Source organism: Bos grunniens, chromosome 13 (assembly GCF_055505025.1).
Source record: "Bos grunniens cultivar Pamir isolate PY7600 chromosome 13, Bosgru_T2T1.0, whole genome shotgun sequence".
Classification (NCBI taxonomy): domain Eukaryota; kingdom Metazoa; phylum Chordata; class Mammalia; order Artiodactyla; family Bovidae; genus Bos; species Bos grunniens.
Genome location: NC_141177.1, coordinates 81,950,259 through 81,978,135, shown reverse-complemented (window position 1 = coordinate 81,978,135; position 27,877 = coordinate 81,950,259). Strand labels below are relative to the sequence as shown.

Sequence of the window (27,877 nt, the reverse complement as noted above, 5' to 3'; positions counted from 1 at the left end):
CGTTATCCTTTCAAATGGACTTCCCTAGATAACTGCTATAAAATACTTTCCCAATTAATGGAATTATGGGACTTGTCCCACGGTTAACTATGAACCAGTAAGAATTTGAGGATTTTTACCAAATATGATGCTCTGGTTGTGGATGTGTTGGTGTGAAACTGGACTTTCTGAAGCTAAGCAGAGACCTGCCATCTGTGTAAAGTGTCAGGCGGGGAGGACTTGCTCAGCTCATTGAAAAGTTGTTTCAAGTGACCGAGCTCTCGGTTCATAGAGGGGTGTCCTTGTCCCTGTTTAGCCTCATATGTTGCTTGAGCAAGGAGAACCTTCACCCCGTGACCCCCCACTTTCACCAGGCTAATACAAAACAAAAGACATTGCAAACATCACACCAATTCACAGGAATCTTCACAGAATGAAGGAGATGTAGCCTAAGTCTGGTTTCCAAAGGAAACTCAATAAAAGCTTCTGTTTCACCAACGTGTTTTTCTTCAAGGCAAGAGGAGGAGAGGGGTCCATTGCGAAAATCTCTGAAAGCTGAAAGCTCACTGGCTCCTCGGTGAGAAAGGTGAACTCTGAACCCATTGTGGCAGATTATTGAGCAAGCAATTGCACTACCATTTAGGTGAAATGCCAGTTACTAGCACCCTAATTTTGGAGAAGTAAACAATAACTTTGAAAAAAGTGTAGCTAACCATGAACTGTGCTTACATCTAACCACAGGGGACTCAATGTGGAGTGGTGAATGGATTCTTCAGGTTTGAATTGCTAGAAGTGACTTTCTGAAAGGCTCAAATTATTAGTCTCCAATTGATTTCAGGTGCTTTATTTTTTTTTCTCTCCTTTCTCATTAACACTCCTTGTCTTTAAAGGATGTTATTCAAGCCATCAAGGAAACTGCCTTTGTCACATCGGAATATCCTGTAATTCTCTCCTTTGAAAATCACTGCAGGTATAGTGATTCATTCTACCCTGTCTCTCCGTGTTGTTTGCTAATCCCCATTTCCCATCCCTGCTCTGCATCTTTTTGAATAACTGAACAGTTTCTTTTGTGAAGTGGTAACTACCTATAGTCTTATGGGAAAAAAAAGAAGGAACTCAAACCACTATTCCCCAACACCTCCAAAAGAGAAAAAAAAGAGTCCTCTTAATATGTTTTAGAAATGCTTCCTCTAAACCAAAGGTCAGAGAGCAGGACACCTTGCTCAAAGTTCCATGGAGTTAGAAGACTTGGAATATATTTGTAGTCAGATGTGATGGAGTTGAAAGACACTTTTTTTCTGCTTACCAGCTCTTAGTTCAGCAGCAAAATCTACTTTTTAACCTACATCAATTAGCTCATTAGCATCAAAGACACAATCATTTTGGTGAGTGGGAGTTTTTAATCGCTAGGAATGGATGTTTCTTGTTCTTATCCTGGACAGTTAATGGATGTTTGAGTTTACAAATGTCGGTTCTTTCCCTCCAGCAAATATCAACAGTACAAGATGTCCAAATACTGTGAAGATCTATTTGGAGATCTCCTGTTGAAACAAGCACTTGAATCACATCCAGTATGTATTTTTAGCAAACCATATTTCTAACATGAATGGATTTGTTTTGAAATTCAGTTCTGAAGGGTCAAGTAGTTCTGGAGGACTGATGTTAAAGAGCTTCATATTTGTTTAAATTCGTTGGTATGGAAAGCTTCCACCGAGCTTCAGAAAGGTGTGTAGAGAGAGATATAATGTAAACATCTGGGTCAAATTAATTCAGAAGATTGTGGGATCTTTATGGTTTCTGAAACCTCTGTCTTAAATTTTCATAAAGTGCACAGTGGCCTGGGTCTAGAGTTGGTGATCATTCTCAAATTCAGTGCCAGGTTAGAATCACCTGGAGGAACCATGAAACATACCTCTGCCTTAGCCCCATTCAGAGATTCATTCATGGTGAGATTATGGTGAGATTATGCATGGCGTTTTTTTAAATGCTCTCCAGGTAAATCAAATGTACACCCAGGGGTCAGCACTCATGGGAGCCTGTTGCTATGGAAAGTTCCCTGGATCAAGTCACAGGAGCCTGAAGTTCAAGCTCCCAAGTCCAAATCAAACGCTTGGGCAATGTTATATGCCCATTTTTGAGCTTCATTTGTTAAACCTGCTAATTCCTTCATCAGGCAAAGAACTTGTCCTGTGCCCCATAGACAGGCGTTGCAGGGTCTGTGAGCTCATTCTAATTACATACAGCTTGTTTTTTTTGTATACAGTCATTCTAGAGAGTTCATCAGATTTTTTCAAAGATCCACACCTCCCAAGTGGTTAAGGGTCACTGTCACAAGATGTTGGGAGTAACAAGAAACTCCTGGAGTGAAAGTATGAAATATTCGACAGTAATGAAGTGTTTTGCCCCCTACTGCCCCAAACACGGTAACAATAGGCAGCAATCGAACATCACCATGACTGACATCTGTGCTCCCTGGGAACACATCAGGTGGTTTAACAATGAGTTTTGTAGAAGTGCATCTGTGGGAATTGAAAAAACTACACAAGGATATTTACCATCTGCTGAAGCTATGGCTGCTGGTGCCCCATCCATAGCCTGCAGTGCTTCCCACTTCCCCACTTAGCGGCCTAATGTCCACCTGTCGCCCCTGCCACTGCTGGCTCAGGGGGTGCTCTGGTCCCGGAGCTCTGCCCACACGGGATCGTCAAGCCAGAGGCGCCAGAGAATCACCACCTCTACCCCGTGCTTCACCACTTCTCAGGAGGTTCAACTGAGCACCTGGTCCCCCCTGCCCCCCGGGTTCCGCAGGGAGATCCCACTCCCACACACAGGGCTCGATAACACTCCCCTGATGGGCTGGCCTTCTTCTTGTTCTCACCCTTCTCCTCTGTTGGGATTCCCTGGAGCTGCCTCCCAAATAAATGACTGGTGCTTTCATCTTTGTCTCATACTGATTCTGCTGCTGCTGCTGCTGCTAAGTCGCTTTAGTCATGTCCGACTCTGTGCGACCCCATAGACGGCAGCCCATCAGGCTCCCCCGTTCCTGGGATTCTCCAGGCAAGAACACTGGAGTGGGTTGCCATTTCCTTCTCCGATGCATGAAAGTGAAAAGTGAAAGTGAAGTTGCTCAGTCGTGTCTGACTCTTAGCGACCCCATGGACTGCAGCCTACCAGGCCCCTCCATCCATGGGATTTTCCAGGCAAGAGTACTGGGCTGGGGTGCCATGGCCTTCTCCGCATACCGATTCTAAGGGAACCTAAACTAAGAAACAGGTCTATTTATTTTAGTTTTTACCTTGGTCCTTTGAGTATTTTATTTCCTTTGTTAGACTAAGGTGTTTGCTTTAACAGAAAGGTCTCTGCATTTTTTGTGAAGTGATGTGCACGTACATGAAAGGTTATGGGAAGTCTGTAATATAAATGAGACTAAGATCTGAACTTCAGAACTTTCAGTCCTGGGAGCAGACCACAGGATACAAATGTAAAACCATAACTGAAAAAGAAGATGGACTATTATGTGTTGAATATTTATTGCCAATATCCAAGTGTAAGAGGGATCACTGGGAGTGAACTGGTTACAGCAGGCTTCCGAAAGGAAGCAGACTTTCAGCCAAGGGTTTCATTTGAGACAGAATGGATGTTGGACGGCACAGTGCTTTGCATGTATAAATAGTATAAAAATTAGTTTGGAAAATGAATGGACATGTGGAAGGATAGGTAGTTGTATAGATGGATGGTAGGGGGATGGAGAGCGGATGGGGATGGGTAAGACACAGTTCCATGGATCAGTTGTTGTTTAGTTGCTAAGTCATATTTGACTCTTTGCAACCCCATGGACAGCAGCACATGACCTTCACTTTCTCCCGGAATTTGCTCATGTCCATTGAATCTGATACCATCCAAGCATCTCATGCTCTGTTGCCCCTTTCTCCTCAGTCTTTCCCAACATCAGGGTCTTTTCCAGCGAGTCAGCTCTTTGCATCACCTGGCCAAAGTGTTGGAGCTTCAGCTTCAGCATCAGTCCTTCCAGTAAATATTCAGGGTTGATTTCCTTTAGGATGGACTGGTTTGATTTCCTTTCGGTCCAAGGGACTCTCAAGAGTTCTCCAGCCCCACAATTCAAAGGTATTAATTCTTACTTGGTCAACTTTCTTTTTGGTCCAACTCTCACGTCCATACATGACGACTGGAAAAGCCATAGCTTTGACTATACGGACCTTTGTCGGCAAAGTGACGTCTTTGCTTTCCAATATGCTGTCTAGGTTTGTCATAGCTTTCCTTCCAAGGAGCAAGCGTCTTTTAATTTCATGGCTGCAGTCAGCGTCTCCAGTGGCTTTGGAGCCCAAGAAAATAAAAACTGCCACCATTTCTACTTTGCCCCGGTCTATTTTCTATGAAGTGATGGGACTGGATGTCATGATCTTAGTTATTTGAGTGTGAAGTTTTAAGCCAGCTTTTTCACTCTCTTCTTTCAGCTTCATCAATAGGCTCTTTAGTTCCTCTTTGCTTTCTACCGTAAGGTTATTGATATTTCCCCCAGCAATCTTGATTCCAGCTTGTGATCAGAGGTCATCAAATAAAGGAACATCTCCTTTGAAGATATCAATCCAAGCAAATGAAACCATAGTAGATGTCATTTTTCAATCATTAGGACCACTTCCTTCTTGATTCTCTTATTGAACCCACAAAGCCACAGTCCTGAGCTTTGAGGGTAGATCACTCTACTGAGCAGACCAGCTTGTGGTACAGCCCAACACTACACTTAGCCACACCAGCCAGCCCCATGACCCCTGTTACTTTACCAGATACTTAAAGAGGGTCAAGGTCTGGGGTTGAGGTGGATCCCGTTCCCTGAGACCACTGCAGGTTGGAGCCCACTCCCTGGGGAGAGCAGAGCAGCTCTGCGAACCTTGAGAGTCCTTTCTGGTGCCAAGTTTGCAGCTTTAGCTTAAGGCAAAGCATGGGCTAGTTTGGGGTGTGCAATGAAAGTATAAGGCTGTGCTGACTGCCACCTACTGGATGTTGGTTGTGTAACTCACAGGCCTTCTGCTCATTTTGGTCTGGAACAGAGAATGAAGAAGTAAAACTATCATCAATCAGCCTTTTCTGTTTGTCTCTAGCTGGAACCAGGCAGACCCTTGCCATCCCCAAATGACCTCAAAAGAAAAATACTCATCAAAAACAAACGACTGAAACCCGAGGTTGAAAAAAGTAAGTCAAATACACTCATCGATGACAGAAGGCATACATACGTTGCATCTTTAGACAGTTCAGCAATCTTGAATGAAACATACATTAAAACCACTGACTGGGGAGGAAGTGGGTCTAATTGTCTACATATTGTTCAGAACAAAGTTGCCACATTTCCACTCAAGTTTAGTTTCTACATCAACCCATTCTTGCAATGGGAAAACCTATTCATGTATTTATAGATCAGCATTTGGAGGAATCCTCAAGAAAGATGAGGAGAAAGCGAAAAAAGCATTTTAGAATTTATCAAGATAAAGGAGCTAGCACTTTATCAATTCATACACTTTAAAGTCCTCTTTAAAAGTTACCCTTTGCAGTTTCCCCTGTGATATGTACATAAACAGGGTTGAAGGTAATATGAGAATGTAGATGTGAATGAGACAGACAGGCAGACAGAAGTGATTTTATCTAGATATTGCCCCCTCTGTTTTCTGAAAACATTTTCTTTGCAAGTATGTTCTTCCATCAAATCTCTTAGTTCAGTGAAGGAATAACATCAAAAATTGGTATGATTGCATTGTGGCTTTTCCTTGGATATTCTAAACTAAAATTTTGAAATTATATTAACTCCACTGCAATACCAATAATGCCTTAGGAAAATGAAAACAACAAAGAAAAATATAATAAAATAAAAAAACTACTAAATGATATATTTTACACATATATACATGTACTGTAGACATATATATACACATGTACTTTTTGATATATACACACATTTTTAACAAAGTTGGGATCATATTAAATATACTTTTGGTCAGTTTTAATTCAAGCAATTAAGTATTCTTTTATCCAGTGAGATATAAATCTGTATACTAATTTTAATTCTAATGTATAAAACTTTTTTAAAATTCTAGTGTATGAAACACTATGTAACATTTATTATGTGGAATATAGTGTAATTTAACCAGGCCCTAGGTGATAGATTTTCACTGCTATGAAAACAATGGTGAACATGCTTGGATGTTAATTTCATGCATTTATGCAGCCTTCTCCTTGGAATCACTTGGTACAGTTAGAGTTGATTGGCCAAAGCCTGTGTACATTTTCTATCATGATGTATCTTATTGTACTGTCTTTCAGAAAAGTTGTACCAGTTTATATGTCCACTATAATATATGAAGAACATCTGTTTCCCAGCAATATTTTTAATGCTGCTGGCTATTGGGCATGTTTTATATGTGTTCACAACTAATAAAAGAAAAATAATAATTTAATTTTTTAATTGTATATCTTTGATGACTAGTTTCTTTTTATTATTTATGATTTGCCCTCCTATATTTCCCCAATTTAAAAATTATTTCATGTGTCTATCTCATTGACTTCTGAGGGTTTTTTATACATTAGGATAAAAACTGGATTGTATCAATTGCAAATATTTTTTTCCTGAAGTTTTTCAGTTTCTCTTATGTCACTTAACTGTAATTGCCATGAACCATGGTCTGTGCCATATGCTACAAATTCTGGGTTTTGTATCAAGCCTCAGATCCTTCTGAGGGACTGAGCTGTGACTTTGCAGCCTGGTGACCAGGATATGGGGCATTTCCCCTGTATTCCAACTATGTTCCAGCTATGGCATAGTTGCACATGCCTTCAGGAGTCAAGGCCACCAGGACTGGAAAGACTGTGGCCATGGCTGAGCCTTGGGAGCCTGGACAATAGGTTTCTCTTCCCTTTTCATCCTTCTTTATGTCCATCTTTAAGCCGGTTTTATAAGTGACTTAACCCTTGTCTCCATTTCCTTGTTTATTTTAATAACAGAACAGCTTGAAGCTTTGAAAAGCATGATGGAAGCCGGAGAATCCGCTGCTCCGGTGAACATCTTAGAGGATGACAATGAAGAGGAAATAGAAAGTGGTGAGTTATTCTTTTTTTAAATTTACACTTTACAAACATACTTTTTAAAATAAGGAAAACCTAAATTTATCTCATGGACCCTTTTATATCATGTGACATTTTAATTTCTTGTAGGTACCTGCACCATCCTTAATCTTCTGGTATTTAGGAGTACTCTTCCAAATAGTATGGCTTAGGATTTCCCTACACACTAGATTTTAGTAGCTTAGTCATCTCCTTTTCTGCTATGCCTTCAGCTGTTCAGCAGAAACTCACAGTCAGAGAATCCTTGAAGCACTTGCTATTGAAGACAGGGCTTAGAATAAAAAGAACATTTTTGTAGTCCTTTTCTATCAGCAAAACATGAACATCAGTGTTGTTACTCATGACAGCAGTTCAGGCAAGTTAAAAGGGAAGGAACATGGATAGGGACCCTCAGTAAATGCTTGGTTTGTGTGCACATATAGTACTTTGGCCACCTCATGTGAAGAATTGTCTCATTGGAAAAGACTCTGATGCTGGGAGGGATTGGGGGCAGGAGGAGAAGGGGACGACAGAGGATGAGATGGCTGGATGGCATCACTGACTCGATGGATGTGAGTCTCAGTGAACTCCGGGAGTTGGTGATGGACAGGGAGGCCTGGCGTGCTGCAATTCATGGGGTCGCAGAGTCGGACACGACTGAGTGACTGATCTGATCTGATAGTGAATTAGAAACTCAAAGTCAGAATCAAACTTTCAAGTTCAAATTTCTTCAAATCACCATCTCACTACAATAAGCTATATTCTAGTAGACAGAATAATTTTTGCAAAGGCAGCTTTGCTCAAAATATTTCAATATTTGCTATTACCTTCTATTTTACTTTGGCCATATAGCCACAACCATAACCTTTGGTTTTAAATAGGTCATTTGGAAGATTGTGAATGTTGTTAGAAAATTATTTGTTATGTAGCATGAGGATTGATTAACAAATGACATGAAAATTGATTAACAGAATAACTTGTGTATGCACTGTGTGTCTGTTGATTAGAGCCTTGAGTTTAAGTAGTGCTTTTGGGGTAAATAATTTAGAAATGCTTATAGAAACTCTATTTTTTATATAAACATCTAAAATAGAAGAATAGATTTTAGGAAAGTTTGACATTATAGATAAAAACCTAAAAGCTGTGAGAACCAACTAATCATAATCACAGCCCCTAAAAAAGATTCCTGACTATGGAAGACACTTTATAAGTGATTTATGTTGCATGTCCAAACCATGGGAACATGACTTACGTTCATAGGTTTTATACGAATAGCAGGGAGGCTGGAGTTAGCTGACGGTATTTAATCAGTGCCCGTTATGGTCATCTCTTACTGTGCAACAAACCACCCCAAAACACTTTACTGCTGTCTCTTCTGGTTCTGTGGGTCACCTGGGCTCAGGATGGGGGCTTTCCCTTTAGTTTCTCATGTGGTTGCTGGCAAACGACATCAAGAGTCATCTGAAGGTCCCCTGAGCCAGCACCTGATGGCTCACTCAGAGCTGGTGGTTGACATTGGCTGGCTGTGACAGCTCAGTTGGATCTGTTGACACAGGCACCCTATGAGGCCTTTCTCTGTGGTGTGGACTTCTCATAGCACGGTGGCCAACCTCCTTGATGAAATGTCCTGAGAGCTAGTGTTCCGAAGGGCAGAAAACAGAAGCAGCTAAACAATTTAAAAGCTATGCTTGGGAATGGCATATCATTGCTTCCCCTGTGTTTTATTCATTAGCACAGTCTTAGTCCAGGCCCACCCACATTCTGGTGGGTGGGTGAGTAACTAGATCACATTGCAGAAGAGTCAGAGGGAAACTGATACTATTGCAGCTGTCTTTGGAAAATGCAGTCTGCCACATTGCCTATTATTTTATTTCACACTTTTTACAAATCATAAACCTGAACAAGATTTAAAAATAAAATCTTAAAAGGAATGTATTTAAACAAATCAATAAAAAAATGATACAAATGAACTTATTTACAAAACAAAAACCAAACACAGATCTTGAAATCAAACTTATGGTTACCAAAGGGGAAATGTCAGGGGAAGGGATAAATTAAGAGATTAGGATCAACATAAACACACAACTCAGTTCAGTTCAGTTCAGTCGCTCTGTTGTGTCTGACTCTCTGCGACCCCATGGACTGCAGCCTGCCAGGTTTCCCTGTCCATCACCAACTCCTGGAGCTTGCTCAAACTCATGTCCATCGAGTCGGTCATGCCATCCAACCACCTCATCCTCTGTCATCCCTTCTCTTCCCACCTTTAATCGTTCCCAGCATCAGGGTCTTTTCCAATAAGTCAGTTCTTCACATCAAGTGGCCAAAGTATTGGAGTTTCTGCTTCAGCATCAGTCCTTCCAATGAATATATTCAGGACTGATTTCCTTTAGGAGGGACTTGTTGGATCTCCTCGCAGTCCAAGGGACTCTAAAGAGTCTTCTGCAACACCACACCTCAAGAGCATCAATTCTTCAGTGCTCAGCTTTCTTTATAGTCCAACTCTCACATCCATACTTGACTACTGGAGAAACCATAGCTTTGACTAGATGGACCTTTGTCAGCAAAGTAATGTCTCTGCTTTTTAATATGCTGCCTAGGTTGGTCATAACTTTTCTTCCAAGGAGCAAGTGTCTTTTAATTTCATGGCTACAATCAACATCTGCAGTGATTTTTGGAGCCCCCCAAAATAAAGTCTGTCACTCTTTCCATTGTTTCTCCATCTATATACCATGGAGTGAAGGCACTGGATGGCATGATCTTAGTTTTCTGAAAGTTTAGTTTTAAGCCATTTTTTCCACTCTCTTCTTTTACTTTCATCGAGAGGCTCTTTAGTTCCTCTTCACTTTCTGTCATAAGGGTGATGTCATCTGCGTATCTGAGGCTATTGATAATTCTCCCAGCAATCTTGATTCCAACTTGTGTTTCATCTACCCTGGCATTTTGCATGATGTACTCTGCATATAAGTTAAATAAGCAGGGTGACAATATACAGCCTTGATATACTCCTTTCCCAATTTGGAAACCAGTCTGAAACCAGTCTGTTGTTCCATGTCTGGTTCTAACTGTTGCTTCTTTACCTGCATAAAGTTTTCTCACGAGGCGGTCTAGTGACCGCCTGACTGGTAAGGTGGTCTGGTATTCCCATCTCTTTAAGAATTTTCCACAGTTTGTTGTGATCTATACAGTCAAAGAATTTGGCGTACTCAAAAAACCAGGTTTTCTGGAACTCTCTTGCTTTTCCTGTGAGCTAATGATGTTGGCAATTTGATCTCTGGTTCCTCTGCCTTTTCTAAATCCAGCTTGAACATCTTGAAGTTCATGGTTCACATACTACTGAAGCCTGATGATGGTGGTGGTTTATTTGCTAAGTCATGTCCAACTCTTGTGACCCCATGGACAGTAGCCTGCCAGTCTCCTCTGTCCTTGGGATTCTCTAGGCAAGAATACTGGAGTTGGTTTCCATTTCCTTCTCCAGGAGATTTCCCTGACCCACGAATTGAACCTGGGTCTCCTGCATAGCAGGCACATTCTTTACCTACTGAGCTACTAGGGAGGTTGAAGTCTGGCTTGGAGAATTTTTAGCATTACTTAGCTAGCATGTGAGATGAGTGTAATTGTACAGTAGTTTAAACATTCTTTGGTATTGCTCTTCTTTGGGATTTGAATGAAAACTGACATTTTAGAAAAACTATTAAAAATTCCAACATATGGAGGCTGAACAACACACTGCTGAATAACCAACAAATCACAGAAGAAATCAAAAAAGAAATCAAAATATGCATAGAAACAAATGAAAATGAAAACACAACAACCCAAAACCTGTGGGACACTGTAAAACCAGTGCTAAGGGGAAGGTTCATAGCAATACAGGCATACCTCAAGAAACAAGAAAAAAGTCAAATAAATAACCTAACTCTACACCTAAAACAACTAGAAAAGGAAGAAATGAAGAACCCCCAGGGTTAGTAGAAGGAAAGAAATCTTAAAAATCAGGGCAGAAATAAATGCAAAAGAAACGAAAGAGACCATAGCAAAAATCAACAAAACCAAAAGCTTTTTCTTTGAAAGGATAAATAAAATTTACAAACCATTAGCCAGACTCATCAAGAAACAAAGGGAGAAAAATCAAATCAATAAAATTAAATATGAAAATGGAGAGATCACAACAGACAACACAGAAATACAAAGGATCATAAGACTACTATCAGCAATTATATGCCAATAAAATGGAAAACTTGGAAGAAATGGACAAATTCTTAGAAAAGTACAACTTTCCAAAACTGAACCAGGAAGAAATAGAAAATCTTAACAGACCAATCACAAGCACAGAAATTGAAACTGTAATCAGAAATCTTCCAGCAAACAAAAGCCCAGGTCCAAATGGCTTCACAGCTGAATTATACCAAAAATTTAGAGAAGAGCTAATACCTATCCTACTCAGACTCTTCCAGAAAATTGCAGAGGAAGGTAAACTTCCAAAGAGGCCACCATCACCCTAATACCAAAACCTGACAAAGATGCCACAAAAAAAGAAAACTACAGGCCAATATCACTGATGAACACAGATGCAAAAATCCTTAACAAAATTCTAGCAATCAGAATCCAACAACACATTAAAAAGATCATACACCATGACCAAATGGGTTTTATCCCAGGGATGCAAGGATTCTTCAATATCTGCAAATCAATCAATGTAATGCATCACATTAACAAATTGAAAAATAAAAACCATATGATTATCTCAATAGATGCAGAGAAAGCCTTTGACAAAAGTCAACATCCATTTATGGTAAAAATCCTCCAGAAATCAGGAATAGAAGGAACATACCTCAACATAATAAAAGCTATATATGAGAAACCCACAGCAAACATAATTAACATTATGGTGAAAAATTGAAAGCATTTCCCCTAAAGTCAGGAACAAGACAAGGGTGCCCACTTTCACCACTGCTATTCAACATAGTTTTAGAAGTTTTGGCCATAGAAATCAGAGCAGAAAAAGAAATAAAAGGAATCCAAATTGGAAAAGAAGAAGTAAAACTCACTTTTTGATATGATCCTCTACATAGAAAACCCTAAATACTCCACCAGAAAATTACTAGAGCTAATCAGTGAATATAGTAAAGTTGCAGGATATAAAATCAACACACGGAAATCCCTTGCATTCCTATACACTAATAATGAGAAAATAGAGAAATTAAGGAAACAATTCCATTCACCATTGCAATGAAAAGAATCAAATACTGAGGAATATATCTACCTAAAGAAACTAAAGACCTATATATAGAAAACTATAAAACACTGATGAAAGAAATCAAAGAGGACACCAATAGATGGAGAAATATACCATGTTCATGGATCTGAAGAATCAATATAGTGAAAATGAGTATACTACCCAAAGCAATCTATAGACTCAATGCAATCCCTATCAAGCTACCAACGGTATTTTTCACAGAGCTAGAACAAATAATTTCACAACTTGTATGGAAATACAAAAAACCTCAAATAGCCAAAGCAATCTTGAGAAAGAAGAATGGAACTGGAGAAATCAACCTGCCTGACTTCAGGCTCTACTACAAAGCCACAGTCATCAAGACAGTGTGGTACTGGCACAAAGACAGAAATATAGATCAATGGAGCAAAATAGAAAGCCCAGAGATAAATCCACACACCTATGGACACCTTATCTTTGACAAAGGAGGCAAGAATATACAGTGGAGAAAAGACAATCTCTTTAACAAGTGGTGCTGGGAAAACTGGTCAACCACTTGTAAAAGAATGAAACTAGAACACTTTCTAACATCATACACAAAAATAAACTCAAAATGGATTAAAGATCTAAATGTAGACCAGATACTATAAAACTCCTAGAGCAGAACATGGGCAAAACACTCTCCGACATAAATCACAGCAGGATCCTCTATGATCCACCTCCTAGAATATTGGAAATAAAAGCAAAAATAAACAAATGGGACCTAATTAAAATTAAAAGCTTCTGCACAACAAAGGAAATTATAAGCAAGGTGAAAAGACAGCCTTCAGAATGGGAGAAAATAATAGCAAATGAAGCAACTGACAAAGTACTAATCTCAAAAATATACAAGCAACTCCTGCAGCTCAATTCCAGAAAAATAAACAACCCAATCAAAAAATGGGCCAAAGAACTAAACAGACATTTCTCCAAAGAAGACATACAGATGGCTAACAAACACATGAAAAGATGCTCAACATCACTCATTATCAAAGAAATGCAAATCGAAACCACAATGAGGTAGCATTTCACACCAGTCAGAATGGCTGCGATCCAAAAGTCTACAAGCAATAAATGCTGGAGAGGAAAGAGAACCCTCTTACACTGTTGGTGGGAATGCAAACTAGTACAGCCACTATGGAGAACAGTGTGGAGATTCCTTAAAAAACTGGAAATAGAACTGCCATACAACCAAGCAATCCCACTACTGGGCATACTCACTGAGGAAACCAGAATTGAAAGAAACATGTGTACCCCAATGTTCATCACAGCACTGTTTATAATAGCCAGGACATGGAAGCAACCTAGATGCCCATTAGCAGACGAATGGGTAAGAAAGCTGTGGTACATATACACAATGGAGTATTACTCAGCCATTAAAAAGATTACATTTGAATCAGTTCTAATGAGATGGATGAAACTGGAGCCTATTATACAGTGAAGTAAGCCAGAAAGAAAAACACCAATACAGTATACTAATGCATATATATGGAATTTAGAAAGATGATAATGATAACCCTGTATGCAAGACAGCAAAAGAGACACAGATGTATAGAACAGTCTTTTGGACTCTGTGGGAGAGGGAGAGGGTGGGATGATTTGGGAGAATGGCATTGAAACATGTATAATATCATATATGAAACGAATCACCAGTCCACGTTCAATGCATGATATAGGATGCTTGGGGCTGGTGCACTGGGATGACCCAGAGGGATGGTATGGGGAGGGGAGTCAGAGGGTGTTTCAGGATGGGGAACACATGTACACCCGTGGCAGATTCATGTTGATGTATGGCAAAACCAATACAATATTGTAAAGTAATTAGCCTCCAATTAAAACAAATAAATTTATATTAAAAAATAAATGAATAAATAGAAAGATTTTTCAGTAAAAAACAAAAAAAAAGAAAGAAAGAAAACTGACATTTTCAGTCCTGTGGCCACTGCTGTGTTTTCCAAATTTGCTGGCATATTGAGTGCAACATTTTCACAGCATCATCTTTTAGGATCTGAAATAGCTCAACTGGAATTCCATCACCTCCACTAGCTTTGTTCACAGTGATGCTTCCTAAAGCCCACTTGACTTTGCATTCTAGTATGTCTGGCTCTAGGTGAGTGATCACACCATCATGGTTGTCTGGGTCATGAAGATCTTTTTTGTAAAGCTCTTCTGTGTATTCTTGCCCCTCTTCTTAATATCTTCTGCTTCTGTTAGGTCCATACCATTTCTGTCCTCTATTTTGCCCATCTTTGCTTGAAATGTTCCTTTGGTATCTCTAATTTTCTTGAAGAGATCTCTACTTTCTCCCATTCTATTGTTTTCCTCTATTTCTTTGCATTGATTGCTGAGGAATGCTTTCTTATCTCTCCTTGCTATTCTTTGGAACTCTGCAATCAAACGAGTATACCTTTCCTTTTTTCCTTTGCCTTTAGCTTCTCTTCTTTTCTCAGCTATTTTTAACGCCTGCTCAGACAAGCATTTTGCCTTTTTTGTATTTCCTTTTCTTGGGAATGCCACCCCACTCCAGTACTCTTGCCTGGAAAATCCCATGGATGGAGGAGCCTGGTAGTCTGCAGTCCATGAGGTCGCTAAGAGTCCGACACAACTGAGTGACTTCACTTTCACTTTTCACTTTCATGCATTGGAGAAGGAAATGGCAACTTACTCCAGTATTCTTGCCTGGAGAACCCCAGGGACAAGGGAGCCTCATGGGCTGCCGTTTATGTCCATCTCCAGAGTTGGACACGACTGAGTGACTTCACTTTCTTGGGAATGGTTTTGATCACTGCCTCCTATACAGTGTCACAAACCTCCATCCATAGTTCTTCAAGCATGCTATCAGATCTAATCCCTTTAATCTTTTTGTCACTTCTACTGTATAATCATAAGGGATTTGATTTAGGTCATACCTGAATGGTCTAGTGGTTTTCCCTACTTTCTTCCATTTAAGTCTGAATTTGGCAATAAGGAGTTCATGATCTGAGCCAGTCACCTTCTGATCTTGTTTTTGCTTGCTGTATAGAGCTTCTCCATCTTTGGTTGCAAAGAATATAATCAATCTGATTTTGATATTGACTGTCTGGTAACATGCATGGTTTAGTCTTCTCTTGTGTTGTTGGAAGAGGGTGTTTGCTATGACCAGTGCGTTCTCTTGGCAAAACTGTGTTAGCCTTTGCCCTGCTTCTTTCTGTACTCCAAGGCCAAATTTGCCTGTTACTCCAGGTATCTCTTGACTTCCTACTTTTGCATTCCAGTCCCCTATAATGAAAAGGAGATCTTTTGGAGGAGTTAGTTCTAGAATGTCTTGTAGGTCTTCATAGAACCATTCAGCTTCAACTTCTTCAGCATTAGTGATCGGGGCATAGACTTGGATTACCGTGATATTGAATGGCTTGCCTTGGAAACAAACAGAGATCACTCTTGTCATTTTTGAGATGCATCCAAGTACTGGCATTTTGGACTCTTTTGTTGACTATGAGGGCTACTCCATTTCTTCTAAGGGATTCTTGCCCACAGCAATAGATATAATCATCATCTGAATTAAATTAAAATTAAATTAAAAATTCCAGTCCATTTTAATTCACTAATTTGTAAATGAATGTCGATGTTCACTCTTGACATCTCCTGTTTGACCACTCCCAATTTGCCTTGATCCATGAACCTAAGATTCCAGTTTCCTATGCAATATTGCTCTTTACAGCATTGGACTTTACTTCTATCACCAGCCACATCCATAACTGTGCATTGTTTTCTCTTTGGCTTTGTCTCTTCATTCTTTCTGGTGTTATTTCTCCACTTTTCTCCAGTAGCATATTGGGCACCTACCGACCTGGGGAGTTCATCTTTCAGTGTCCTATCATTCTGCCTTTTCATAGTGTTCTTCGGGTTCTCAAGGCAAGAATACTGAAGTGGTTTGCCATTCTTTTCTCCAGTGGACCACGTTTTGTCAGAACTCTCCACCATGACTCATCCGTTTTGGGTGGCCCTACAAGGCATGGCCTTTTCATACTGTTCATGGGGTTCTCAAGGCAAGAATACTGAAGTGGTTTGTCATTCCCTTCTCCAGTGGACCACATTCTGTCAGATCTCTCCACCATGACCCGCCCGTCTTGGGTTGCCCCACGGGCATGGCTTAGTTTCATTGAGGTAGTCAAGGCTGTGGTCCTAGTGTGATTAGATAGACTAGTTTTCTGTGAGTATGGTTTCAGTGTGTTTGCCCTCTGATGCCCTCTTGCAACACCTACCATCTTACTTGGGTTTCTCTTACCTTGGGCGTGCGGTATCTCTTCACGGCTGCTCCAGCAAAGTGCAGCCATCGCTCCTTACCTTGGACGAGGAGTATCTCCTCACCGCCGCCCTTCCTGACCTTCAACGTGGGATAGCTCCTCTAGGCCCTTCTGTGCACGTGCAGCCATGGCTCCTTGGACATGGAGTTGAGTACTGAAAGAGAAACTCCACAGGTCAGTAGGTGCCCAGTGTGCTACTGGAGATCAGTGGAGAAATAACTCCAGAAAGAATGAAGGGATGGAGCCAAAGCAAAAAGTATACCCAGCTGTGGATGTGACTGGTGATAGAAGCAAGGTCCGATACTGTAAAGAGCAATATTGCATAGGAACCTGGAATGTCAGGTCCATGAATCAAGGCAAATTGGAAGTGGTCAAACGAGAGATGGCAAGAGTGAATGTCGACATTCTAGGAATCAGTGAACTGAAATGGACTGGAATGGGTCAATTTAATTCAGATGACCATTATATCTACTACTGCAGGCAGGAATCCCTCAGAAGAAATGGAGTGGCCATCATGGTCAACAAAAGAGTCCAAAATGCAGTACTTGGATGCAATCTCAAAAACGACAGAATGATCTCTGTTCGTTTCCAAGGCAAACCATTCAATATCACAATAATCCAAGTCTACACCCCAACCAGTAATGCTGAAGAAGCTGAAGTTGAACGGTTCTATGAAGACCTACAAGACCTTCTAGAACTAACACCCAAAAAAGATGTCCTTTTCATTATAGGGGACTGGAATGCAAAAGTAGGAAGTCAAGAAACACCTGGAGTAACAGGCAAATTTGGCCTTGGAATACGGAATGAAGCAGGTCAAAGACTAATAGAGTTTTGCCAAGAAAATGCACTGGTCATAACAAACACCCTCTTCCCACAACACAAGAGAAGACTGTATACATGGACATCACCAGATGGTCAACACCGAAATCAGATTGATTATATTCTTTGCAGCCAAAGATGGAGAAGCTCTATACAGTCAGTAAAAACAAGACCAGGAGCTGACTGTGGCTCAGATCATGAACTCCTTATATTGCCAAATTCAGACTTAAATTGAAGAAAGTAGGGAAAACCACTAGACCATTCAGGTATGACCTAAATCAAATCCCATATGATTATACAGTGAAAGTGAGAAATAGATTTAAGGGCCTAGATCTGATAGACAGAGTGCCTGATGAACTATGGAATGAGGTTCGTGACATTGTACAGGAGACAGGGATCAAGACCATTCCCATGGAAAAGAAATGCAAAAAAGCAAAATGGCTGTCTGGGGAGGCCTTACAAATTTCTGTGAAAAGAAGAGAAGTGAAAAGCAAAGGAGAAAAGGAAAGATATAAACATCTGAATGCAGAGTTCCAAAGAATAGCAAGAAGAGATAAGAAAGCCTTCTTCAGCGATCAATGCAAAGAAACAGAGGAAAACAACAGAATGGGAAAGACTAGGGATATCTTCAAGAAAATCAGAGATACCAAAGGAACATTTCATGCAAAGATGGGCTCGATAAAGGACAGAAATGGTATGGACCTAACAGAAGCAGAAGATATTAAGAAGAGATGGCAAGAATACACAGAAGAACTGTACAAAAAAGATCTTCACGACCCAGATAATCATGATGGTGTGATCACTGACCTAGAGCCAGACATCCTGGAATGTGAAGTCAAGTGGGCCTTAGAAAGCATCACTATGAAGAAAGCTAGTGGAGGTGATGGAATTCCAGTTGAGCTATTCCAAATCCTGAAAGATGATGCTGTGAAAGTGCTGCACTCAATATGCCAGCAAATTTGGAAAACCCAGCAGTGGCCACAGGACTGGAAAAAGTCAGTTTTCATTCCAATCCCAAAGAAAGGCAATGCCAAAGAATGCTCAAACTACCACACAATTGCACTCATCTCACACGCTAGTAAAGTAATGCTCAAAATTCTCCAAGCCAGGCTTCAGCAATATGTGAACCATGAACTTCCTGAAGTTCAAGCTGGTTTTAGAGAAGCAGAGGAACCAGAGATCAAGTTGCCAACATCCGCTGGATCATGGAAAAAGCAAGAGAGTTCCAGAAAAACATCTATTTCTGCTTTATTGACTATGCCAAAGCCTTTGACTGTGTGGATCACAATAAACTGTGGAAAATTCTGAAAGAGATGGGAATACCAGACCACCTGACCTGCCTCTTGAGAAATCTGTATGCAGGTCAGGAAGCAGCAGTTAGAACTGGACATGGAACAACAGACTGGTTCCAAATAGGAAAAGGAGTACCTCAAGGCTCTATATTGTCACCCTGCTTATTTAACTTATATGCAGAGTACATCATGAGAAATGCTGGACTGGAAGAAACACAAGCTGGCATCAAGATTGCCGGGAGAAATATCAGTAACCTCAGACATGCAGATGACACCACCCTTATGGCAGAAAGTGAAGAGGAACTCAAAGCCTCTTGATGAAAGTGAAAGTGGAGAGTGAAAAAGTTGGCTTAAAGCTCAACATTCAGAAAACTAAGATCATGGCATCCGGTCCCATCACTTCGTGGGAAGTAGATGGGGAAACAGTGGAAATAGTGCCAGACTTTATTTTTCTGGGCTCCAAAATCACTGCAGATGGTGACTGCAGCCATGAAATTAAAAGACGCTTACTCCTTGGAAGGAAAGTTATGACCAACCTAGATAGCATATTCAAAAGCAGAGACATTGCTTTGCCAACAAAGGTTCGTCTAGTCAAGGCTATGGTTTTTCCTGTGGTCATGTATGGATGTGAGAGTTGGACTGTGAAGAAGGCTGAGAGCCGAAGAATTGATGCTTTTGAACTGTGGTGTTGGAGAAGACTCTTGAGAGTCCCTTGGACTGCAAGGAGATCCAACCAGTCCATTCTGAAGGAGATCAGCCCTGGGATTTCTTTGGAAGGAATGATGCTAAAGCTGAATGTCCAGTACTTTGGCCACCTCATGCGAAGAGTTGACTCATTGGAAAAGACTCTGATGCTGGGAGGGATTGGGGGCAGGAGGAGAAGGGGACGACAGAGGATGAGATGATTGGATGGCATCACTGACTCGATGGACGTAAGTCTGAGTGAACTCCGGGAGTTGGTGATGGACAGGGAGGCCTGGTGTGCTGCGATTCATGGGGTTGCACAGAGTTGGACACGACTGAGCGACTGATCTGATCTGACAGGGCATGGCTTATAGTTTCATTGAGTTAGACAAGGCTGTGGTCCATGTGATCAGTTTGATTAGTTTTCTGTGATTGTAGTTTTCAATCTGTCTGCCCTCTGAGGGATAAGGATAAGAGGCTTATGGAATTTTCTTGATGGGAGAGACTGACTGTGGGGAAAACTGGGTCTTGTTCTGATGGGCGGGGCCATGCTCAGTAATTTGTTAATCCAATTTTCTGTTGATGGGCGAGGCCCTCTTCCGTCCTTGTTTTTTGACCTGAGACCAAACTATGGTGGAGGTAATGAAGATAATGGCAGCCTCCTTCAAAAGGTCCCACGCATGCACAGCCGTACACAGTGCCCCCGACCCTGCAGCAGGCCACCGCCACCCCACTGCCTCCACTGGAGACTCCTGGACACTCACAGGCAAGTCTGGGTCAGTCTCTTGTGGAGTTACTGCTCCTTTCTCCTGGATCCTGGTGCCCACAAGGTTTTGTTTGTGCCCTCCAAAGGTCTGTTTCCCCAGTCCTGTGTAAGTTCTATAATCAAATCCCACTGGCCTCCAAAGTCAAATTATCTGGGATTTCTCAGTCCCTTTGCCAGATCCCCAGGTTGGGACATCTGTTGTGGGTCCTAGAACTTTCTTAACAGTGCAAGGATTTCTTTGGTATAATTGTTTTGCAGTTTGTGGGTTGTCTGCTCTGCTGCTCTATGGTGGGGTTAATGGCAACCTCCTCCAAGAGGGCTTATGCCACAGGCTGTGTGACCAGGTAGCTGCACCCAGAGCCCCTGCAGCAGGCCACTGCTGACTCATACCTGTGCAGGAGACTCAAGCAGGTCTGGTCAGTGTCTGTGGGGTCTCTGGGTCCTGGTGCACACAAGGTTTTGTTTGAACCCTCTGAGCATCTCTGGCAGGTATGGGGTTTGTTTCTAAATGCTGTTTCACCCCTCCTACCATCTTACTGGGGCTTCTCCTTTGCCCTTGGATGTGGGGTATCTATTTTTGGTCAGATCCAACATTCTCCTATAGATGGTTGTTCAGCAGCGAGTTGTTATTTTGGAGTTCTCATAAAAGATAAGTGCCCACATCCTTCTACCCCACCATCTTGCCAGCACAAAACTAGTCTTTTGCATTCTACTGTTTTCCCCTATTTGTTGCAATGATCACTGAAGAAGGCTTTCTTATCTCTCCTTGCTATTCTTTGGAACTCCACATTCAAATGGGTATATCTTTCCTTTTCTCCTTTGCTTTTCACTTCTCCTTTTCTCAGCTATTTGTAGGGCCTCCTTAGACAACCATTTTGCCTTTTTTCATTTCTTTTTTCTTGGGGATGGTCTTGATCACTGCCTCCTGTATGATATCATGAACCTCCACCATAGTTCTTCAGGTACTCTGCCTACCAGATCTAATCCCTCGAATCTGTTTGTCAGCACACAACTACATATAAAATAGATAACTAACAGGCACCTACTGTATAGCACAGGAAACTCTAGTCAGTATTCTTAATAACCTATATGAGAAAAGAAATGGAAAAAAATTGGATAAATGTATGTGTATAACTGAATCTCTTCACTGTACACTTGAAACTAACACAACATTGTAAATCAGTTATACTCCAATAAAAATATTTAAAAGATCAATAAAGTACTTTTAAACCTTGAAAGTCTGAATATTATATAAAAACTGACCCTTAACTTTAGGTTAACTTTCATAGATGATAATCAAAAACATGTTACTAGATAATAATCCAGTAAAGCTATATAATAATGAAATACATTAAGAAAAATAATAATAATATTAATGATAACAACAACTACAATTGTTGTACCAACTGTGATCGAGTGCTTTACGTCAGTGCCTTCTCTAATCTTTATGCAGCCTAATGAAACAGTTATTACATTCATTTTTCAGATGAAGAAACTGAAGCTTAGATAAATAACATATGTTACATGTGGTGCCACCGCTGGTTGGCAATGACACTAAGACTCAATCTCAAATTGCCTTGACTCCAGGGTCAAGTCCTTTTGTACCTCACAACATTGTCCTTCTAATGTATAGAAATATAAAGAACAGAATATGCAAAATCATTGTTTGTCTTTAAAAAAGGAAAAACAATATAAATGATATGAGTCAGAGATGTGAAGTTTCTTGAACATACACACATTCATCTAAAATGAGGGGTCAGTATGATCCACTTACCATCCTTAAGGCTACTTTCCCAACTTTTATACAGATGCTCATCATTCCTAGAGACAAAATAAATTTGCCTCTAGTAACTCCCATGTTATTCCAGAAAAGTTTGTGGTAAAGTTTTAGTTGCTCTGACAGAAATGTGTTAATTCATACGTACCTGAGTTTCTCTCTAACGGTAAAGATGTCTGCTATCCCCGCTACATATGAGTCTTATGTCCCCTCAGTCATACTTGAGTTTAGTTCTGGTCAACCAGTTGGCTGTAATTACCCTCTATCACAGTATAATCCTACTACACATGAATGAGGAGTCTCTAATTTAAATACTTCAACAGAAAACCAAGCACAGTTCAAGAGTGCAGACCTGCCTGAAGGCTTTGGAAAATAAAAAAGGCTCTCAGTCAGTGAATATGTGTGTCCAGTTATTAGGCTGGACATAGATTCAGATGAGCAGGATTATACATAGGAAACCCTAAAGATACCACCAGAAAATTACTAGAGCTGATCAATGAATTGAGTAGAGTTGCAGGATACAAAATTAATACAAATCCCTTGTATTATACATAGAAAACCCTAGAGATGTGACCAGATGAGAAGTGGGGAATACCAACATTGTGTGCAGTTGTTGGTGTTAGCACCATCAAGAGATGCCAACCTTTAGTTGTACAACCCTTTTAAAGCAGTTATTAAGTCTCAGCCACTTCTGTGGAATATACCCCCTTGAAATTCAAGTAGTTTTTATCTGGCTGGGCAGGTTAAACTAGCTATAAAATTGAAATTCAATAGTGATGGTCAGAGGTTTCAAAATCTTGGTCACAGACTGTTGTTGGTCACAGAAATCCAGTGTCACATTAAGAGCTTTAGTCTAAGAAGCCTGAGAATCTAGGTTCATATTCTGACTCTGTGACCTCAGACACATCAAATCATATCTGTGAATCTGTTTATTTTAGATATAAGTGAATACACTAGCCTAGATTATTTTGAGACCTCTTTCAGTTTCTCAGATCCTTTTTTTCCTGCCCAAAGCCTAGATAACTTACTTTAGGAAAAAATCATCTGCCTCCAGAATAGCCCATCACCAGAATTTCAGTTCCAGAAGAGGAAGGTGTCTGACTGCTTTCCCTTGCCTTCATCCACTCCCTGGAATGGCACCTTGCATAAAGTCATCCAAATTTCTGAACCTAAGATACTGCCGATTGAAAGGCACTGCTATTCTAAAAGAAAGAAAACTGCTTCTAGTGCATTATAAAATGCCATTGAACGGTAACCCTGTATGTGAGAGGGCAAAAGAGACACAGATGTATAGAACAGTCTTTTGGACTCTGTGGGAGAAGGAGAGGGTGGGATGATTTGGGGGAATGGCATTAAAACATGTATAATATCATATATGAAATGAATCACCAGTCCAGGTTCGATGCATGATACTGGATGCTTGGGGCTGGTGCACTGAGACGACCCAGAGGGATGGTACGGGGAGGGAGGTGGGAGGGAGGTTCAGGATGGGGAACACGTGTACACCCGTGGCGGATTCATGTTGATGTATGGCAGAACCAATACAATATTGTAGGGTGGTTGGCCTCCAATTGAAATGAACAGATTTATATTTTAAAAATAATAATAAAATAATATTAATAAAAAATAAAATAAAGAATACTTTGCCATATTAGATATATTCCAACGTGGGGGAAATGCACCTTAGAATCAGTGAAAGTTTTTCATCTACTCCTGTTCTTGCATTCTCCTTTCCACCTTTTAAACATACTATTTTTTAAAAAATACATCTAATTCTTATGGCTCTGTTGACCTCTGTCAGAAACATTTTCAGTGTTTTTTTGGCTTTGTTTTTGTAGTAAAGGTCCCTCATGCTCAGTGTAGTGACAGTGTGATTTGTGTTGACCTTATCTGATGGCCTGTGGCTGTCTTCTCTTCCTGGCTAGTTTTTAGGCAAATTTATGGGAGCCCCTGCAGGATGGGCATCATGGGAATACAGAATTTTCCAACAGGCAATCCTTTTTCCACTGACAGCCTTGGGTGGATACCAGAGTTCTTGTAATTTCCTGAACCAAAGGATTGAATAATGGCATTTCTGCCTCTCTACTTAGCTCAGTCCAGGCTCCTGAGGTACCAGCCTGATATAGCACCCACTTCCTGCTCCCTCCCCACCATGAACCCCAGGAATGACTTCAGAGTCTTTTAAACCTAAGCCAGATTTGGCAAATGATTTACAGAAGCAGTAAGTCCTTCCAAGTTCTTTCTTTTCTGTATCACACCACTCCCAGCCACAAGTCATTACGCCCATAAAATTCAAGTGGACATTTTTGACTCTTTTTCAGAATTATCAAATGTATTTTCCTTCTTTTGTATCTTGTTTTCTCTGGGTGTCATAGAAGATCAAACTATCCTTTCATGAGTCACAGATCTTCCTGAGGTGTTTGAGGCTTTTAATTTTTAGGGTTATTGTATATACTAGGATAGAAGTAATCATTCACATAAGAAAAGCTTATAAAAGGGTCAAGCATGTAAAAACCAGGCTAACAATGATTTACCGTGTAATACAAGAACAGTGTTTTATATCTATAATCACCTGTAATGGAAAATAATCAATATATATATATATATATATATATATATGACTGAATCACTTTGCTGTACACCTGAAACTAACACAATATTTTAAACCAACTATATTCAATAAAAAAAAATCATGCTCAGTGCAGTTGACCTTGATTAGATAAGATTTTAGTGAGAGTTTAACTTGAAAAAAGTTACTTTTTAAAACATTCCTGTTTTTAGCTTCCTTCCCATCTCAAAGTGCTTCTGTTCTACCCAAGATTACAGAGGAGGCCTGACCCCTTGGTGTTAAGTTAGCTTCATGAATTTTCCTTTTGTCTTTCCCACAGCTGAGCAAGAGGAGGAAGCCCACCCTGAATACAAATATGGAAATGAACTTTCTGCAGATGACTTGGGTCACAAGGAAGCTATTGCCAATAGTGTCAAGAAGGTCAGAGTCTTGGTGCTCTTTGCTTTCATGACTTCCAAGAGATGGCAGCTGGTAGTTATGCCATTTCAGAAATGTGAGAGCCACAAGAGAATACGGTAGCCTGTAATTCCCCTTCTCAGTGGGGTGGCCAGAATCAGCATCTGACCTCGAGGCATGCACAGTACAGTGACTCTTCGGCCATGCCTAGTGTTGACCCCTAGACCCCTACCTCTTTGGCCCATGTCTTTCAAATGTTATTTATTTCCTTATGACACGTGAGCAGGAAGACAGCAGCAGCACCCCAGCAGCAAAGGTGATGCTGTTCAGATCATCGAGTTAATGACCCCAATCATCCCAGCAAACCCTCATTAGAAAATCAGTGCTACCCATTGGAGGTCTCATCTCTCTCCTAACATAGAATAAGCACCAGTATATTAATCACCTTTGTGTGTGTGTGTGTGTGTGTGTGTGTGTGTGTGTGTGTGTGTGTGTTATGGAAACATTTATGGTCTGCTGTATTAACACCTTTCAAGTATATATGCGTGCTAAGTCACTTTGTCCTATCCGACTCTTCGCTACCCCAAAGGACTGTAGTCCACCAGGCTCCTCTGTCGATGGATTCTCCAGGCAAGAATACGGAGTGGATTGTCATTTCCTCCTTCAGGGGATCTTCCTGACTCAGGGATCAAACCTATGCCTCTTATGTCTCCTGCATTGGCAGGCAGATTCACCGCTCTCACCACCTGGGATGGAATAGTATTGTTAACTCTAGTCACCATGCTGTCCGTGACATCCCCAGGACTTACTCATCTTATAACCGGAAGTTCATACCCTCTGAGCATCTCATTCCCCAACCCCCACTGGGGCCCGGCAAAGTGGGTGGTTTTTAATACTAGTGAGTGATAGAGTAAGAAGATGCAAGAGTGTCCACTGGATCGCTAGCCTGGGGGTCATGGTGACCTTGAAAAGAGGAGTTTCGGGGCGGGTAGGGACCCTTGAACAGACACATCTAAGTGAGGAGAAGCAATACTTTTGAGTAGTTTGGCTGTGAAGGGGAACCAGTGGTTAAAGGGAACCCAGGAGTCCAGAGGCAGTTAATTTTAGGATAAATAAATCCAGGGTGATGACTGAATCCTTTGACATGGTCTTTGATGGGAGCAGTAGTACTTCATCTTTAAAGACAACGGATGAAGATGCAGGTAGGTGTATACAGTAGGTGCTAAGAAAACGAGACCAAATTTATCTGCTGAGTGAAGCCAGGAGAATACTACCATTACGTTTACCTTTTCTGATATAGAGCATTGCAGCTACTTTCAGATTATTAGATGCCTTCTAAACTCATTATCCACCTTTATCTGCACCCAGACATGAGTGTTGACTTGCTCAAGAGTGATCCTTTACATACCAGAGGAGGTGGTCACACCGATTATTTCCCAAGCCCCATCACTAGATCACTAACTAAATTACCTTAAGGAAGCACTAAATAGGTGAAGACTATCAGCCAAAATGGAGATAAGCATTAAGATGAGCTTTTCTGGTGTGGAAGAGAGTTACACCATGATATCCTTTCAGTTCTCACTGTATCTGTGGCCTTATGTCACCAGTAATGTCCTATCTTAACAGATAAATAGAATAGCAGGTGTACAGGTAACTAACATATTTAAATATCCACAGGTGAGGGGCTAGTACACTTGGAGTTTCTCCCTTTAGAGAAGTAAATTATTTTCTTTCTCTAATTTAGGCTTCAGATGACCTTGAACATGAAAACAGCAAAAAGGTAACAAAACAATTCCATTGTGCATTTTGTTTTCATTATTAGAAACTATGTGGTCATTCAATATTGAACAGGTGTTACTAACTGCTATTTATTCTGTCTTCTCCCACCCACCGCCCATGAAATATCAGACTATAGGGATAATATTTACGTGCTCAGTGCATCTACTTACAAGAGTCTTCAAAATAAAAAATTAACCATGTGATGAAATGATTATCTCCTGATAGAATCACAAAACCTAGGGCAGACAAATAAGATGATTTTTCTAAAAATAAGTGTTTGGGCATTTAGGTATATTCTTAGTTAGCATTTGAGATTTCATTCCTAGACAATGGACAAAGGCATGTATAATTCTTCTACTGTATGTTTATTGATAATTAGTAATGCCAGTACCATAAGCTGGGTACCGGGCTGATTCCCTGGATGACAACCTTGTTACTGTCAGTCATCATGTGTAGCAAATACAGTCCGACCCACTAACTGCATGAGAAGGCTAAGGCCTTAAAGATGAAAATAACTTGGTCACAGCTGCTTAGCTAACAAACATCAATGATCAAAGATCAGCTTATCTTTGTTGACCCCAGTATCTTAAGAAATTCTAGTAGAAGAGAATTTCACAAGTATCTTAGGAGAAGACTGGGATCAGACTTAACCAGAATTATTCCAGACTTTAGACAGTAAGAATATTGGGTTTTCCTTCAAATAAGATAGGACCCCATAGACAAGAAAATAGTACTTTCTGAAGCCCTGATGTGGGAATCAAATCATAAAGTAAATTTCTGCCTCTGGCTGCCAACAGTTTCACAACTGTAACACACCATGTACTTTTATTAAAAGGACCACTTTGATGTCATGAGCTGTGAAGAGGATATAACAATTAAAAATATTACTTTACTTCCCTTATGATAAAGTCAAAATTCAGTTCAGTTCGGTCAGTCATGTCCGACTCTTTGCGACCCCGTGAATCACAGCACACTGGGCCTTCCTGTCTATCACCAACTCCTGGAGTTCACTCAAACTCATGTCCATCAAGTTGGTGATGCCATCCAGCCATCTCATCGTTGTCCCCTTCTCCTCCTGCCCCCAGTTCCTCCCAACATCAGGGTCTTTTCCAATGAGTCAACTCTTCGCATGAGGTGGCCAAAGTATTGGAGTTTCAGCTTCAGCATCA

The 27,877-nt window shown here is 40.6% G+C and overlaps 1 protein-coding gene across 38 annotated transcripts in view; it reads left to right on the top strand.

The window, feature by feature from the left end:
• Positions 1-27,877, top strand: part of PLCB4 (phospholipase C beta 4) — a 483,574-nt gene that overhangs the window by 373,731 nt on the left and 81,966 nt on the right. For 22 of the 38 annotated variants that reach the window (XM_086335117.1, XM_086335142.1, XM_086335144.1 and 19 more), the window contains 6 exons: positions 870-949; positions 1,466-1,550; positions 5,100-5,190; positions 6,991-7,086; positions 24,853-24,953; positions 26,674-26,709. In XM_086335117.1, coding sequence (XP_086191243.1) covers positions 870-949; positions 1,466-1,550; positions 5,100-5,190; positions 6,991-7,086; positions 24,853-24,953; positions 26,674-26,709 — 489 coding nt within the window. The remainder of the gene's footprint in view (positions 1-869; positions 950-1,465; positions 1,551-5,099; positions 5,191-6,990; positions 7,087-24,852; positions 24,954-26,673; positions 26,710-27,877) is intronic. The other 16 variants (XM_086335129.1, XM_086335149.1, XM_086335132.1 and 13 more) reach the window with 1 other exon arrangement.